General features: G+C 52.4%; 1 protein-coding gene across 8 annotated transcripts in view; it reads right to left on the bottom strand.

The window, feature by feature from the left end:
* The window catches only part of camta1a (calmodulin binding transcription activator 1a), a 300236-nt gene that overhangs the window by 65192 nt on the left and 218464 nt on the right, over nucleotides 1-16580 (bottom strand). For all 8 annotated transcript variants that reach the window (XM_030350928.1, XM_030350902.1, XM_030350888.1 and 5 more), the window contains one exon: nucleotides 176-247. In XM_030350928.1, coding sequence (XP_030206788.1) covers nucleotides 176-247 — 72 coding nt within the window. The remainder of the gene's footprint in view (nucleotides 1-175; nucleotides 248-16580) is intronic.

Raw genomic sequence — 16580 nt, forward strand, 5'->3', positions numbered from 1 at the left:
GGGGGGGGGGGGGGGGGGTGAAGGCTGCCTTCTGGCTGAAGAAGCACCGCTGGTAAATAGAAACCGATATCATACAAGCCATTCGTGTGCCGGGGCTCTGGGCCAGCAGGGGGAGGTGGGGAGAGAGCTGCATTTCAAAAGCAGGAAGTGTGGGAGTGCGGGGGTGTGTTCTTACCTGGAGGAGCCAGTAGCACCTGCGGTGGAAGGTGGGGATGATGGAGGAGTGGACGTAGCAGCCGTACAGACACTGCAAGGACACAAGAGACACCAGAGGTTAGTGGACGGACGTGCGCCTCAATGCAGACGTTTTTTCCGGCCCGTGACCTTTTCCCTTCTGCCCCTCAGCTCAGCCACTGCGGTGGGCTCATGGACGGCAGAGCTCTCTTCCTGTGGAACGCGGTTCAAAGGCGCTTCGTGGAGGAAGCAAATAATGGATCGCCACGTTAGAAGGGTTAACCGATCAAACGCCAAGAGTCTGGCCCGGTGTCAAAGTAGCACTGCTCCCGCTCTGTCTCCACGCACACACACACACACACACACACACACACACACACACACACACACACACACACACACACACACACACACACACACACACACACACACACACACACACACACATATTCACACACACACACACACACACACCACACACCCACCACAGGTGTGTGAGTAAAGCGCAGGGTTATTAATATCCTTATCGTAAACAGATAATACAGAGCCTGGGGCCTCGTTACTGAAGAGAGAGCCAGAGATAACGCCTCCTGGTATCTGCTAGAGGAGCCACGGGCCATTTCTCACTTGCCAGCCGCAAGCAGCAGCGGCGTCGGCGGCCAGGCACTGGGCCGTTCAGAAGGGCACAGGGGCTGGGACTGCCCTGGTCCCCTGCCACCAGCTCCATAATACTGCTAAAGGAGGAACCAGCTGACCAGCTGACCACAGGGCCGACCAGCGAGGGCTCTGCCTATTCATAGCAGTTAAGAGGCAGAGTGGAAGGCACTGTAGTCGTGGCCATAACAGCCCCGGTAGTAGCACACACTAACACCTGTGCATGCATACACACACACGCACGCACGCACGCACGCACATTCACACACACACACACACACACACACACACACACACACACACACACACACACACACACACACACACACACACACACACACACACAGACACACACACACACAAACCACTCACCGCAAACACTGCTTGCGTCACCGCGGGAGAAGTAGATTGGGATTTTTCCTGATGTAATATTTCATTATAGACGGGAGAAGTGGATTGCTCTTAAGACAAGGAGCAAGGCTTTACCACGAATAAATCAAACAGGCCAGGTCGGACTGCTTGTTTTGAAAGAAGGCGAAATCACATCCGAGGCGGTACATGCACCAGGGGCCACGTGTGCAAACACCTCCCCCCCCCCCCCCCCCACACACACACACACACATTGGCGGGCACTTTGGTAGTGTCATTACTCAACAGTCAGTGTTTTCAATAAGGTACACAGAGTTCCTCCGGCTCTGTTGATGTGAATAGGTAGGAGGAGGGTAATAGGGCAAGACCTGCATGAGCCTGTGTGTGTGTGTGTGTGTGTGTGTGTGTGTGTGTGTGTGTGTGTGTGTGTGTGTGTGTGTGTGTGTGTGTGTGTGTGTGTGTGTGTGTGTGTGTGTGTGTGTCTTTAATGTCTATGTGTATGTGTGTCTGTGTGCACATGTGTGTGCATGTGACTGCATGTATGTGTGGGAAAGTGTGTGTGCCTGTATGTGGGCGTTTATGAATGTGTGTGCATGTGTGTCTAGGTATGTTGTGTGTGTGTGTGTGTGTGTGTGTGTGTGTGTGTGCGTGTGTGTGTGTGTGTGTGTGTGTGCGTGTGTGTGTGTGTGTGTGTGTGTGTGTGTGTGTGTGCGTGTGTGTGTGTGTGTGTGTGTGCGTGTGTGTGTGTGCGTGTGTGTGTGCTCTACTGCTTGGAGGAGCCTGTGATAAATTAAAGCCTTGAAGAGGGCTGTGCGCTACTCTTGTTTAGCTAAACCCTAGTTAAAAGACCAGGGCCTTCAGAGGAAGTGACTGCGCGTAAAAGCACTGATTTGCCCACAACTTCAAACAGTGTGATTAATTATACCGGAGAGCACGGCACAGCCACGGAGACCAGCAGCACGCCGAGACGCCCGTCACCCAGCTAAATATGATAAACGCAACGCGCATGCATTCATTAACACACGTGGGGCCTCATAGGCAAGACGCAATGACACACAAGGAGCCGTTATACGCACAACAACCACCCAACTGCCCAACGCCAACACACACGCACACAGGCTGACTTACAGACACACACGCCCCCCCCCCCCCCCCGCACACATACCACTAGACACAAATAGACATACAAAAACAGGTAAATACAGTATTTATACAGTAAAGTGAAAACAACAGTGAAAACAACATGGGCCTCCACCTCACAGGTTTGAATGTTTTCCCAGGTGCTCTATTGTTTTATCCACATCCATTGTGAATTGATTGTGCACCGAGCAACTCGCCAGCCTTACACGTGAACGAATTTTTCTTTTTTTCTTCAGCGAAGGCAAAAGCGTACAGACTTCCTCCCGTTCTAATTGTTTGCCTGTACTGTCATCCATTACTGCTGCCTGAAACAGGATGTGTGCCTCCACCCACTCCCACAGCTCTGCTATCCATTACTCCAGGCTGGCAGCAGACAGGCAATCCCTCCCGCCCCCACAGTGCATCTTACATTGCATTACTGGAGGGAACTACAAGCCCTGCCGGCTGCGACGAGCTCTCAAGTGTTTACATCGAACGTGATACCTGGTATTGATGTTGGGTTATTAAAAGAGATACTGGGATGCCTGATTGGGTTGGATTAGACAAAAAGCTATAGTGGAAGAACAGGCTAACAGGATACAAATACAAATAACAGAAGCCCAGAGACCCTCCGTAACACAAACTACTTCTATGGCCTGTGTTTAGTCAATCCGTATGCAGGACAAGGCTTTTCTTTACGCTTTCTATCACAGCTGCCACTTCCACGTAATAGCCACCTATAGACACCAGTTTTTTAACGGCAGCGTTCAAACATATACCTACCTAAGTTCTAATTAATGCTCATATTTTAATTAATGCACCTATAATTACATGGCGATTCTTCAGTGGATACAGGAAGAAAGGTCAAGCTTGTTAATGCCTCCTTGCAATGCCTTCTTGCAAACAGGTTGTCTTGTTTTACTGTTGGTCTTGAATACGGGTGGATTATTGACATTTCACAATTAACGTGGCTTTAGCCTGGAGCCTGTGGTCCGCTGAGAGAGAGGGGGAGAGGGGGGAGAGAGAGAGAGAGAGAGAGGGAGAGAGAGAGAGAGGAGAGAGAGAGAGAGAGGGAGGGGAGAGAGGTGGTGGTGTTGGTGGAGCAGACTGTTGAGGCCTGCGTCTCACAGCAGACAGGTGGGCTGGTGTAGCGGGGGCCTCTGTGACTAAAGAGACCAGGGACTGCATAAATTAGGCTCCAGGCAGCGTTCCCACTGCTCGTGTTTATCCCCCCGTCTCTCAGTCACACAAAGCGCCCGAGTTCCAGACACAAACAAGCGGCTTAAAGCGCAACGCAACTGTTGCACCTGCCACCGCTGATACAGGCATCAAAAACCAGCCGTGCACAATCGCGCAAGCTCGCGATGAGCTCTTAAGCACAAAATCACTCTCCGGTCCCAAGAAACACAGTCCGGGACAAGACGCTCTGCATACACAAGCTGGCAGACTCACAAGGGTAAACACGGACACCCTAGAACAAATACACACGCGCACTAGCCATCAGGACAAGTCTCAGTACGAAGGCCTGGTAATGATAATATTAATAATAATCCTCTTTTTGATATAGCGCCTTTCATACAGGGGGACGCAGCTCAAAGTGCGGTACGACACAGCAGAAAAATAAATAAACAGTTTAAAAACGTGAAAAACAACTACAATATCATCAAAGTACTTTACAATAAAGTGCAGTGCAGCACTGTGCATAGCATGTGCATTCACGGCCATACTCACAGAGCGAGCTATACTGGTTATTAGTAATTCTAGACACATATCACTAACTAGTTTTCTCTGCTGCTCTCTGCAGGCGGAGCAGCGTGGTGACACAGTGATGATGGTGAAACTATTATTTGCTGTCTCTGGGCTGTGACAGATGACAGCATATCACAGGGCTGGCAATTAAACCGTAATTATATACACACACACGCACATACACATACCCACACACACGTTTCCTCGCATAAAACACGGCGCTTCTCAGTGTCTGCAGTTTTTTAACTGCCTGTGAATGATTTGCAGCAACATCCGCATGTGAAATACCCCCCAAAGACCCAAAATAGTCTTTTTGGGAACCTGTATGCATACAGACACACAAGCACATATACACACACTCAACCCCCCCCCCCCCCCCCCCCCCCCAAACATACACACACACACGCACACACACACACACACAGACACACACAAACCCACATACACACGCATATGTATTATTGCATGTTGTGTTGTGGATGAGCTGGAGTCAGAATTTCACAGAGACATACACCAGTTATAGAGAAATCCACAAGCGGGGCGTCCGTAATGTATTCATCCGCTGTCACAGCAGAAAGCAGGGGGAAAGAGTTACAGCGACGCGTGCCCTCCAAACTTAGACACTGATGCAGCAATTTCATTTGGAGGTGTCACTCAAGCGCTTGGCCGAGGCAGGCTGAACATCGACTCGGTCCAATGAAGGGATATTATTGCTCGGCTCCAGAGAAGAAGAAGAGAAAAAAACGAAAAAGTGCCCTGGCCCGTCTGCGAGGCGTTGCGTTGGACATAAGTGGAGCAGGGGAGAGCGGCGTGCGCACGCAGAGGCAGGCGCGCCCCGTGATAAACAGCCGGGCCTAAATAAAGCCCTCACACTCAGGATGGCAGGGCCACCGCAAGTCACCTGTCCAACCTCTGGGGGCCACTGCTGCTCTCTGGCCCGGCGTGTTGCCGTGGCAACGCCTCACTCACAGTCATCCATCATGGGTGACAGGCGCCGGGGCACAGCGAGAGACACCCGCGCACAGGCCAGCGGGCGTGCGCAGGGGGCACAAACAGCAAACAAACACACACACACACACACACACATACACAACACACACATTCACACTCCCGGCACATAGGAAGATAAAGAGAGAAGGGAGAGAGAGAGAGTGAATGAGAGAGAGTGAGAGAGAGAGTGAGAGAGAAAAAGGGGGAGCGAGAGTGAGAGAGAGGGGGAAAGAGGGGGCGAGAGGGAAAGGAAACCCTCGTTAGATCATAATGATGTGTGAAGGGGCTCCTAATCAGAGCGAGGCACCTTATTTATGTTGGCAATTTGCTGTTTCCCTGCCGTGACGCTGCCAAACACTTATTGCCAGAGTCGACAGCGCCTTTGTCTGTGAGCCAGTGAGGTACAACCAAGATGAGCCTTCACACGCCCCCACACAAACACACACACATGAACCGCTCCTCGCATGCGGAAGCATTGACAGGTCGGCAGACAGTGTGTCAAAGACTCCTCCTCCTCCTCTATTCCCTCGCTTTTGTCTGGCTGATCGTGCTCCCCCCCCCTGCTGTGCCCCACTTGCTTCCTCGAAACTACCAGCAATGATTTTTCTTGAACTCCTGTAGGTCCGCTTCCCGCGGTGTTGTAGCGCTTACCGCATCTTATCGCCGGTGTTATCCTAAACCCACGCTGTGTTTACTACATAGGCGAAGCATTTATGTTCTCCACGTTTTCCCAGGTATAGAGACCTGCTACCCCACCTTTAATGTCCTGTTACCCCACCTTTAACGACCTGTTACCCCACCTTTAATGATCTGTTACCCCACCTTTAACGATCTGTTACCCCACCTTTAATGTCCTGTTACCCCACCTTTAACGACCTGTTACCCCACCTTTAATGATCTGTTACCCCACCTTTAACGATCTGTTACCCCACCTTTAATGTCCTGTTACCCCACCTTTAACGACCTGTTACCCCACCTTAAACGAACTGTTACCCCACCTTTAATGTCCTGTTACCCCACCTTTAACGATCTGTTACCCCACCTTTAATGACCTGTTACCCCACCTTTAACGATCTGTTACCCCACCTTTAATGACCTGGTACCCCACCTTTAATGACCTATTACCCCACCTTTAATGACCTGGTACCCCACCTTTAACGATCTGTTACCCCACCTTTAATGACCTGTTACCCCACCTTTAATGACCTGGTACCCCACCTTTAACGATCTGTTACCCCACCTTTAATGACCTGGTACCCCACCTTTAATGACCTGTTACCCCACCTTTAATGACCTGTTACCCCACCTTTAACGATCTGTTACCCAACCATATGACCTGGTACCTCCCCGCTACAACACATGTTGACATGGACACCGGGTCCCCGGAGATCATTCCAGGCTCGCCGCTTCGTTAACGGGGAGCACGAGAGTCGATGTGTACGCATGCACGTGCTGGTGACCGTGGACGTGCACGTGCACAGACGCCTGAGGCGGGTGATTCAGCCCGGGGGCTCGGCAGCCCAAATAGAGCCCGCACAGTAGCCAATCAGGCGGTAATATGAAGCACCGTCTCTGGCGGCAACACGCGATCCATACTCAATAAAGATTCACGGACCATGCAAGTTCCTGCCTCCCCCTCCGCCCTGCACCGCTTCATGATGACTATTGATCAGCCAACGATCCCGCGGACCCGTGCAAACGTGATTAGATGACTCACAGCTGAAAAGTGCCACTTCCAGTTTCGACGGATGAGCTCATCGTTGGTGCGGTGTGTGTGTGTGTGTGTGTGTGTGTGTGTGTGTGTGTGTGTGTGTGTGTGTGTGTGTGTGTGTGTGTGTGTGTGTGTGTGTGTGTGTGCGTGCGTGCGTGTGTGGGGGTGTTCGTGTGTGTCACTTATTTTCTTTCCCACAAAAGTTTTTTTTCCCCGCTTCCTCCGCCTCGGCAGTGTTCTCCTCGCTGCCATTGGCTGAGCAGGAATCAAATTAAATGTAGTAATGTAGCAGAGCCTGCCAGGGGTGGCGCTGTGCCCGAAACACCCACAATGCATTGCTCCTATCTGTGTATGTCGTGGTTGGGAGAAGAGCAGGGTGCTCTAGCTGTAGCATGCTACCGCCACACCAGCAAGCTCCTTTTATCCACTCTACATGCTTCTCCTCACCCCCAGACTCCCCTCTCTTTCTTTCTTCCTCTCTCTCTCTCTCTCTCTCTCTCTCTCTTTGTTCATCTTTCTCTGGTCACATGCCTTTAAATAACCAGCTACTTGTACGGCTCTAATGGTATAATTCTTCCCCACATCTGAAGACTGAACCAACGGTTGATGAGACATTATGCATAATAAATCAAAAGCGGCTTAGATTTATCTCCCCGCCGCTCTCTGCTGGACCAGCAGGAGACTCTAAATCAGTCAGATGTGAGTGCGACACAAAATGAATTGGCAAGACCCGATCCTGCGACGGCAAGAGAAAATGCCCCCCTCCCCGCCTTCATATAAAAACATCAACACAGCAAAACAAATGAGGGCCGGGAAAAACAAAACGGTGAAAGCGTTATGAAAATTGTCCGTCTCTAAAAATAGCTTGGGCTCATTGTGAATGAACGCAAACGGTTGATAAACAGGCCCCGGAGTCCAGAATTAATTAGCCACGCTGGACGCGTAAACACAGCCATGCATCACATTCAAGAGGCAAACAATAACGTGGTTGAGACTTTTGTTAGGAGAGGGGGGGCTCCGTGTTTGGCCCCGGAAACAAGCCCGACAGTCCGCAGGCGGCCCCGACGTTATAGAGACGAGGACGGTGGTATTTTGTGGGAGTGAATAGGGAGAGAGGGGGGAGGGAGGAGGGGGGGAGGGAGGGAGGGAGGGAGGGAGGGAGAGAGGGGGGAAGGAGGGAAGGAGGGAAGGAGGGAGGGTGGGAGGGAAGGAGGGAGGGGGGGAGGGAGGGAGGGAAGGAGGGAGGGAGGGAGGGAGAGAGGGGGGGGAGGGAGGGAGGGGGGAGAGAGGGTTTTTCTCAGCCAGAGTCAGAAAAGGGGGGAAAGGGAGAGTCAAAGGACAGGGGAGGAGGAGGGGATGGGATGAGAGAGGGAGGGAAAACAAGAGAATCAGAGCGACAGCGAGGGTGGCGCAGCGAGATTTGAAGTTCACAGTCCCGCTCGTGCAGCGGGAGGGGCTTGTGCGCGCGGGTGTGCACAATGTGCACGTGCACGTGCATGGTGTGCACGTGGTGTGCACGCCCCCCTGACTGAAGACACGGTGTCTGTTGATGCTAATGCCAGCCGGCCCGGGCTCACGGCCAAAGGCATTAAGTGGAATCGAATTCCACCAAACTAGCTTTAATCAGCAGGTTTTTAAGGTTAGAATTACTCCCGCTCTCCTCCAGCCTGCTGGCCAAGGTTAAAGCATACACAGGCAGGGGCTGGGCTTGGCTAATGGGATGGAAGGATGGCAAGATGCAGCCTCCGGCGTGCCACCAAATATCACACGCTACACGCACCCGCACACAGCCACCTACACTTTACAGAGGAAGGAACGCACGTCCTGCACACACACACACACACACACACACACACACACACACACACACACACACACACACACACACACACACACACACACACACGCACACACACACACACACACACACACACACACACACACAGTGCCATACACGACTAAGAGCTGGATATATAAACAAATAAGCCTGCTCAGTACTGATCCGCACCGCCGCCCGCACGCATACACAGACACACACACACACGCGCACACAGACACGCACGTGCATACACAAGCAGGGTGCATACAACCACAGACACACGTGCACACACAAGCAGGGTGCAAGCAACAACACACACACACACACACACACACAAACACACACAATTGTGCCACGTAGTCTGAATATAAAAATGGGAAATGGACCATGTCACGGCGAGCCATGATGACAGGGCCCATCTCCATCGCTGAGGGCCGGCTCCTTGACAGGAAGAAACATAGTGTGTGTATCGGTGCGTTTATGTATCATCGAATCCCATTGCCGCTGCTTGATCGATTTCCTGACATCACCAAGTATAAATAGCTTGTGGTAAAGGTGTAGAATGACAGGATGGATGCACGCCACAGATATAAATATGAATATATGCGCTTCATACGCCTGCAGGATGCACACACCTATACGACGTCCTACGCTCTTCCATAGGCAATACAGTATTAAAGGCTGCACTATAGGGCTTTCTGTGTGGACACAGTGTTGAAACAGATAGATAAAGAGATGTGAGCTCGTTCCGAGGTGTTGCATAAGGTTCTAGAGAGAACGTACGTCCTTCCCTACCTCAACAAAGAGCCGGCAACCGCCCTTTCCTTGACCCCCTTCCTGTGACGGCATTCAACACATTGCTGGGCGCCTTCAAAGCACACGCTCGGTTCACAAGCAAAGCCTGCAGTGTTGGGTCTGTCAGCTTCTCATAAACCACACAGTGGCCGGGCTCTTCCTATATAAGCAGGGGGCTCCATATAAACACAAAGCAAACGTATATTCCCATCGCTCCCTCTTCTCTTTCTCCCTTTTCCTCCTCAGACTGTGCTTTTATCCCTCTCTTAGCTCATCTTTCTTTATCGCTGACTCTGCAACGCAGAGAGAGAGCAAAGAAAATGTAGATCCCGTTTTAGGAGATGAAGGATTAAATAAGTCAAGTTAATACTTCTTGAAATGCTCATATAGTTTCCGCTTACTCCTTCTCTTAGGCATCGGCAATAGAGCTCAGTGAATACAAGGGGAAAAAAAACGTGTAATAGCTTTTGTCACCGGGGCATGGGGGACGATCAAGGAATTAGATAAATGGTGGGGGGTGACAAGGTACAAATTGATGTTGAGTGTGCTTGTAAAATATAGAGGCTGTCAACCGGAAACCCGCCTCTCAAGGGCTCCCATTCCACGTCACCTTTGGGCTGACCTCTAGATTGCCTGTGTTAAAACATGCATAAAGACCACGCATCCATAGGAGCAATATGCATTTGTTTGCATTACGACCAACTGCTATGACAGGAGCTTCATCCCCCTCATAACGCAGAGTGATAGAGGAGGTGTGATGAGAGTACACCATCAAGGTTTAAGGACAGCAGAGAGGGGTCAGGGGTCAAGTTTGACATGTCATATTCAGCTGGGCAGAAACAGCTGAGTCTCATAACTAAGACCCCCCTTATCTCTCTAATCAAACCCAAATGCAAGTTCTGGAGCATCGCCAAAGGTGAGTCGGTATGGATCAACAACATGTGACCACAGAGAGGGAGAGGTGCTGGCTGAAGCAAAGCACTACGGTCGTGATGACTTCAGCGCCAAAGCGGCCGCACAGGTTCACACACACTCACACACGTTCATGGAGTGGCGCGGTGGGGAGTGAAATTGACGCAGCTTATCGTAACGGAGATGCCGGCGGCAACAGGAAAACACAGATGAGGCGGGCATGAAGGCAGTCGGGGAGCTGCCGCCATGTATTAATAAACATAAATGGCATTGTTTGAGCCTTTGTGAAAGCCTATTAACCTTCATGCTCGCTCGATGAGGTAAGGGTAAAAGTGCCAGTGTGCAAAAGGCGGCCACGTCTTCTGCATTAATAATAGCGAGAGCCGGCTGCTCAGCCAACGTTTCCCGCTCGGACACACATGAACTCGTGTGAGTGAGTACATGCGCGCACACCCACACACCCGCGCGCATTTATTGTGATGTATGAGGCCCGGCCTCATACCCCACCATCGGCTTATACGGGCACACGCGCGGGCTAATTATATGAGATGGGGCCAGGTTGAGAATGCCCCATGGTTCTGTTCTGACCAATTAGAAAAGGCTCATGTCCCCCTCCCTCCCCTTTCCTCCCCTCCCCTCCTCCCAGCTGCTCACCCAGATCTATAGGCACTTCAAATATCCAATAGCAGGAAGGGCTGAGAGAGACTGTAAATCATAACTACCCCTGCTGGGGCGAGAGACAGTTGATAGGAGGGGAGAAAGACAGAGGGAGAGCAGTAGAGAGAGAGAGACAGCAAGTAAAAGAACTAAAGAGAGAGAAAGAGAGAGAGACAGAGAGAATGGCCAGAGTGAGCGAAAGAGAGCAAGAGAGAGAGGGGGGGGGAGAGAGAGACAGAGAGAGAGAGAGAGAGAGAGAGAGAGAGAGAGAGAGAGAGAGAGAGAGAGAGAGAGAGAGAGAGAGAGAGAGAGAGAGAGATGCCCAGCATATGGAAAAACGAGGGGAGGGGAGATTGGAGAAAATTAGTAAGGGAGCGAGGGATGCAGAGGAGGAAGAGGAGGAAGAGGAGCGAGTGTGAAGCGAAGTGAGTGAGCGCGCATCAGGGAGACATGAGGAAGGTAGACATGAGACAGGGGGAAGGAGGAGGAAGAGGTGGAGATGGTGGAGGAGAGTGGATATGATTACCAAGGAAACGGCGTTAGGAAAAAAATAACTTGAACGAGAGAGAGAGCAAGAGAGAGCGGGGAAGAGGGGGAGAGAGAGGGGGGAGAGAATGAAAAAGAGAGGGAAAGAGAGAATGAGAGAGAGAGGTACAGGGAGAGAGAAAGAGAGAGAAATATAGAGCGTTGGTGGGTGGAAGGGACTGGGGAGATGACTACCAGGAAAAAGAGGAGTAAAAAGGAGAAGGGGAAACAGAGAGAGAGAGGGAGGGAGGGAGGGATGACGGAGACAATGAGGAAATGAGAGCACGGAAAAGAAGAGAAGGGTAAAAAGAGGAAGAAAGGGAGAGAGAGAGCTGGGGGTGAGAGAGATAGAAAGAGAGGGAGGAGGCTAGGATGAATGCTAACAGGGACCCCAGACCCAGTACAGAGGCTTTATCCTTCACAGGCGGAGGAGCAACAATCGCAAACACATTTTCTCTCGCCCCGGCCCTAAGAGAGATAAAAAAGCAATTTGTATTCTATTCCTATTCAGCGTCGCTTGGCCTGTTTCTCTGCCTGCATATTTGTAAACACAGCTTTGTCAGAGCAGCTTAATCTTCCCAACACAAACACAGCTACAGCCAGGGGGGGGCGGGGCGGGGCCAGGGGGGGCGAGGACGGGCGACGCCCCGCGGCACAGGGTCGCAGGAAGGAGGGGGGAGGGGAGCTGGGGAGGGGAGGGGGGGGGGGGGGGGGGGGGGGCTGGGGGGTCTGTCCTGAAATGATGTCCCCAAAACAGAAATCCTTCTTTAGCCCCGCTCAGCTGCCACCACAGGAGGGACCCCGAGTGTTAGAGCCACACACACACACACACACACGCACACACACACACACGCACACACACACACACACACACACACACACACACACACACACACACACACACACACACACACACACACACACATTCACACACACACACACACACACACACACACGCAAACACACACACACACACACACACACACACACACACGCACACACACACACACACACACACACACACACACACGCACACACACACACACACGCACACACACGTACACACACAGGACACTGGACAGACATCCAAGGGGCAACCAGGGAGAGGAAAAGCTGGGGGGACAGGGGGGGACTCAAACCAACACACACACAGACGTGCTGTGCTGGGTCACGGTCTTTGCCGCCTGGAGGGCCTGTCTAGGGTGCTTGAGTGTGTGGGCCTGCCTTGGAGGGCACAGCCAAGCACTGCCACACGCTCATAGGAATCCTTTGCATGTCTCGCTGTGCATGGGGAAATCTTCGAACCGTGTGCAAGGACAACCCAATCACTACTGGAGGCATTCAATAAAGGGGAAGAAGTTTGAGAAAGAGTGAGAGAGAGAGTACATTTTATTTGTATAGCAATCAATCTATGCTACAGTCTCAAAGGGATTTACAGGCCATATATTTAGGACACCCCCTTACCCTAGCCCCCAAAAAGGCAAGACAAAAAGAGAAGGAAGAAACAGTGGGGATCCCTCCGTCGAGGAGTGCCATATTTAACATACACAGTAGTGTTACAGGCAGGTATTCCATAGTGAAGTATTGTCTGTGGTAATCGGATGGTGGCTGGGCAGCAAGCAAGTGGCTGTCCGGTGGGGTGGCCAGGTGTCATGATCACAGCAGCCCAGTGGAACAGGGACAGCAGTAGGGTTGGACAGGGCAGGATGGACCCGGAGCAAGAGGGAAACCTCTAATCTAGTAGCTATCGGCAGCAGGGGTAGACTAGTGCTGGCCAACAGGTCGATTAAGCAGTAACGAGAGTTGAGGGACACTCTTATGAGACGAATGAGAGACTAAAGAGGTGGGTTCTGGATTGGATTTGAATCTGTTCAGCAGAGTTAGCTTCCCTGATTACAGGTGGCAGACGGTTCCACAGATAGGCCGCTCGATAAGAGAACGCTCTGCTCTCTGCTGAGATCTTTTTAACTTTTGGAATGGATAGCAGGCCGGTGTGTGGAGACCGGAGGGGCTGATAAGCACAACAGGGAATAATAAGGTCCTTCAGGTAGCATGCTTCTAATCCAGGCAGGATGTTAAAGTAGTAGCCAGACGCCAGAGAAGGGAGGAGAGAATGGGAGTAATGTGGTTAGGAATGCTCTGGTTCTAGTTAGAAGTCTAGCAGTGGCGTTGCGGAGGCTTTTCCTAGTGGAGTCTGGTAAACCCCATGAGATGAGAGAGGGGGCGGAACACAGGAGGAGAGAGAGAGAGAGAGAGAGAGAGAGAGAGAGAGAGAGAGAGAGAGAGAGAGAGGGGGGGAGGGAGAGGGAGAGGGAGAGGGAGAGAGAGAGAGAGAGAGAGAGAGAGAGAGAGAGGGGGGGAGGGAGAGGGAGAGGGAGAGGGAGAGAGAGAGAGAGAGAAAGAGAGAGAGAGAGAGAGAGAGAGAGAGAGAGGGAGAGAGAGAGAGAGAGAGAGAGAGAGAGAGAGAGAGAGAGAGAGAGAGAGAGAGAGAGAGAGAGAGAGAGAGAGAGAGAGAGAGAGAGAGAGAGAGAGAGAGAGAGAGAGAGAGAGAGAGACACACACACACATAGCAAGTGTTTTCCAGCAAAGAGAGAGGTGGGCTTAGCAGTGGTGATTGTCTGGGTGAACATTCGCTCACAGAAGCGTGAAATTAGGCGGAGCGACACCTGCCAATACGTATTGCATTAAAAACTCCCTGGGCCAACCCAGCCTTCCCCCCCGCTCTTCCTCCCATGCACTCAGCCCCGGCCTCTGCTGTTCATCCTTCACTCGTGGCGCCTCCAGTCCTCCCTAGCTCATATTCCGGCCATCTCTTCATTGCCACGACACCCCCCCCCCCCCCCCACTCCCCCGCCGTGCCCAATTTGTGACTGATGGACCTGATAGGGACAACCAGCCTCTTAGCACCTCTCTTTCCTCTTCTCCTCCTCCCTCCCCCAACACACCTCCACCTCCCCTATCTCCCCTCTCTGTGAACTCTCCCTGCATCCTGCTGGCGCCGCCCCCCCCCCCCCCCCCCCCCCCCCCCCCCCTCCCCCTCCGCCCCCACAACACAGGTCCCAGTGGGAGTCTAGGCGAATCCCTCTGAGGAATTACCGCCGTTTGACTTTAGAGAGACGAGGTGCATTAGGAAGGACAGCGCGGTTCGCACGCCCCCGCTGCCATACCTCACCGCCACTCTGCCTGGTAATTACCCAACAAACCAATATGAAAAACACAACTTTAGCAGCCGACCTTCACTCTGCCTCGCTGCGGCTCCGTCTTTGTGATGCCCGCCCTTGACCCTGCACACTCTTTTGAATCGGCACAGAGAATGTCTCAAAAACATGGTGCAGCGTGTGAGTCCATGCAAGCCTTGTTCCAACCTCGCCGGCCGGCTACACACACGCTGAAAAGCCCGACCGGATTCATTTGCCTTCCAAAGATTGGAGTAGCAGGCTAGGAGCGTTATTTTTTGGTGTTTTTACCGCCGTTGCCATGGTTCCGTGAGAGCAAATTAAGCCTGTGTTTTGTTCTCCACGTATGAGTTCCGCCACTGACGGCGGTGCTGCCACATGTACCGACGGCCCTGCGCTTACACTCTCCGCCCCATGTGGTGCGTTAGATAAAACACACCACAGACGCACACACACACACACACACATACGTAGATAGGCATCCAAGACTTGGGTTGTGGCAACCAGACAGAGGGACAAGCGGGGCGGGGGGGAGGGAGGGAAACAGGGGAGCCACACACACACACACACACACACACACACACACACACACACACACACACACACACACACACACACACACACACACACACACACACACACACACACACACACACACACCCACACCCACACACAGCAGGCAGATGGAAGGACCCTGAGAGGCCCCGGGCGGGCGTGTGATGAAGACAACGGGGGAACACACCACAACCGGGCCAACATGTTGTGCTCAGAGGGGTGTGGTGGAGGGGTAGGGGGGTAGAGCGGTGGGTGGCTGTCTGAGGAAGAGAGACAGAGCGAGAGAGAGGGAGAGAGAGAGAGGGAGAGAGAGAGAGGAGAGGAGAGAGAGAGGGAGAGATAGAGAGGGAGAGAGATAGAGAGGGAGAGAGAGAGAGAGAGAGAGAGAGAGAGAGAGAGAGAGAGAGAGAGAGAGAGAGAGAGAGAGAGAGAGAGAGAGAGAGAGAGCAGGAGCGAGACAGACATACACAGGATAAAGTGAGGGAGAGAGAGACAGAGGGATAGATTGAGAGAGAGAGAGAGAGAGGGGGGTGGGAGGGAGAGAGGAAGGGAGGGATGGATGGCGAGAGAGGGAGCGAGAGAGAGAGAGAGAGGAGCACTAGGACATGAGATAGCAGGCGAAGAAGCAAGGAAGGAAGGAAGGAAGATAGAAAGCAAAGAAAGAAAAGCAGAAAAAAAAAAATGAGAGAGCACCAGTGAGCCAAAAAGAGGGAAAGGAAAGCAAATGAAAAGTGACACTTTAATTCAGAGGGCCTCTTCTGGCTGAGTTATTATGAGATGTTTGTAAGCGGACTTGTTCATGCATCTCCCCTGGCCCAGTGCCTGGCTCCCTCTCGCTGAGGGGACCCGCCGAGCCAACCTGCCTTTATCTGAGGCGCTCCACGGGGGCCGGGGGGGGGGGCCGGGGGGGGGGGCGCGGCGGCCCGCTCCTTCAAGGCTGCTGCCGCCGCTGCCGTCCCCTCGCCTTTCATCCTCACACTTCCAACATGGCTTCCACCGGCTGGCACCCTGGCCTCGACACCCTGTTCCCCCCCCTCTCCCTCTCCCCCTCTCCCTTCCCACTGCCCTGTCATTCATATGCAAAATGTCTCTCTTGTTTCCAGCTGCAGTGCTTTGATGAGCTGCGAGCTCCGCCGTCTCATCCTCGGCCTCTAATTGGTCGCATTATTCTGATGTGGAGGAGGGAGAAGGTCAACCCAGGCCGGGATGCACACAGACACACACACACACACACACACACACACACACACACACACACACACACACACACACACACACACACACACACACACACACACACACACACACACACACACTCTTCTGGACACGGCGAGGCAACATGGGGCTCTAAGCTCTACATTCCTAAACTAACTAC

This window comes from Gadus morhua, chromosome 1, assembly GCF_902167405.1.
Source record: "Gadus morhua chromosome 1, gadMor3.0, whole genome shotgun sequence".
Lineage (NCBI taxonomy): Eukaryota > Metazoa > Chordata > Actinopteri > Gadiformes > Gadidae > Gadus > Gadus morhua.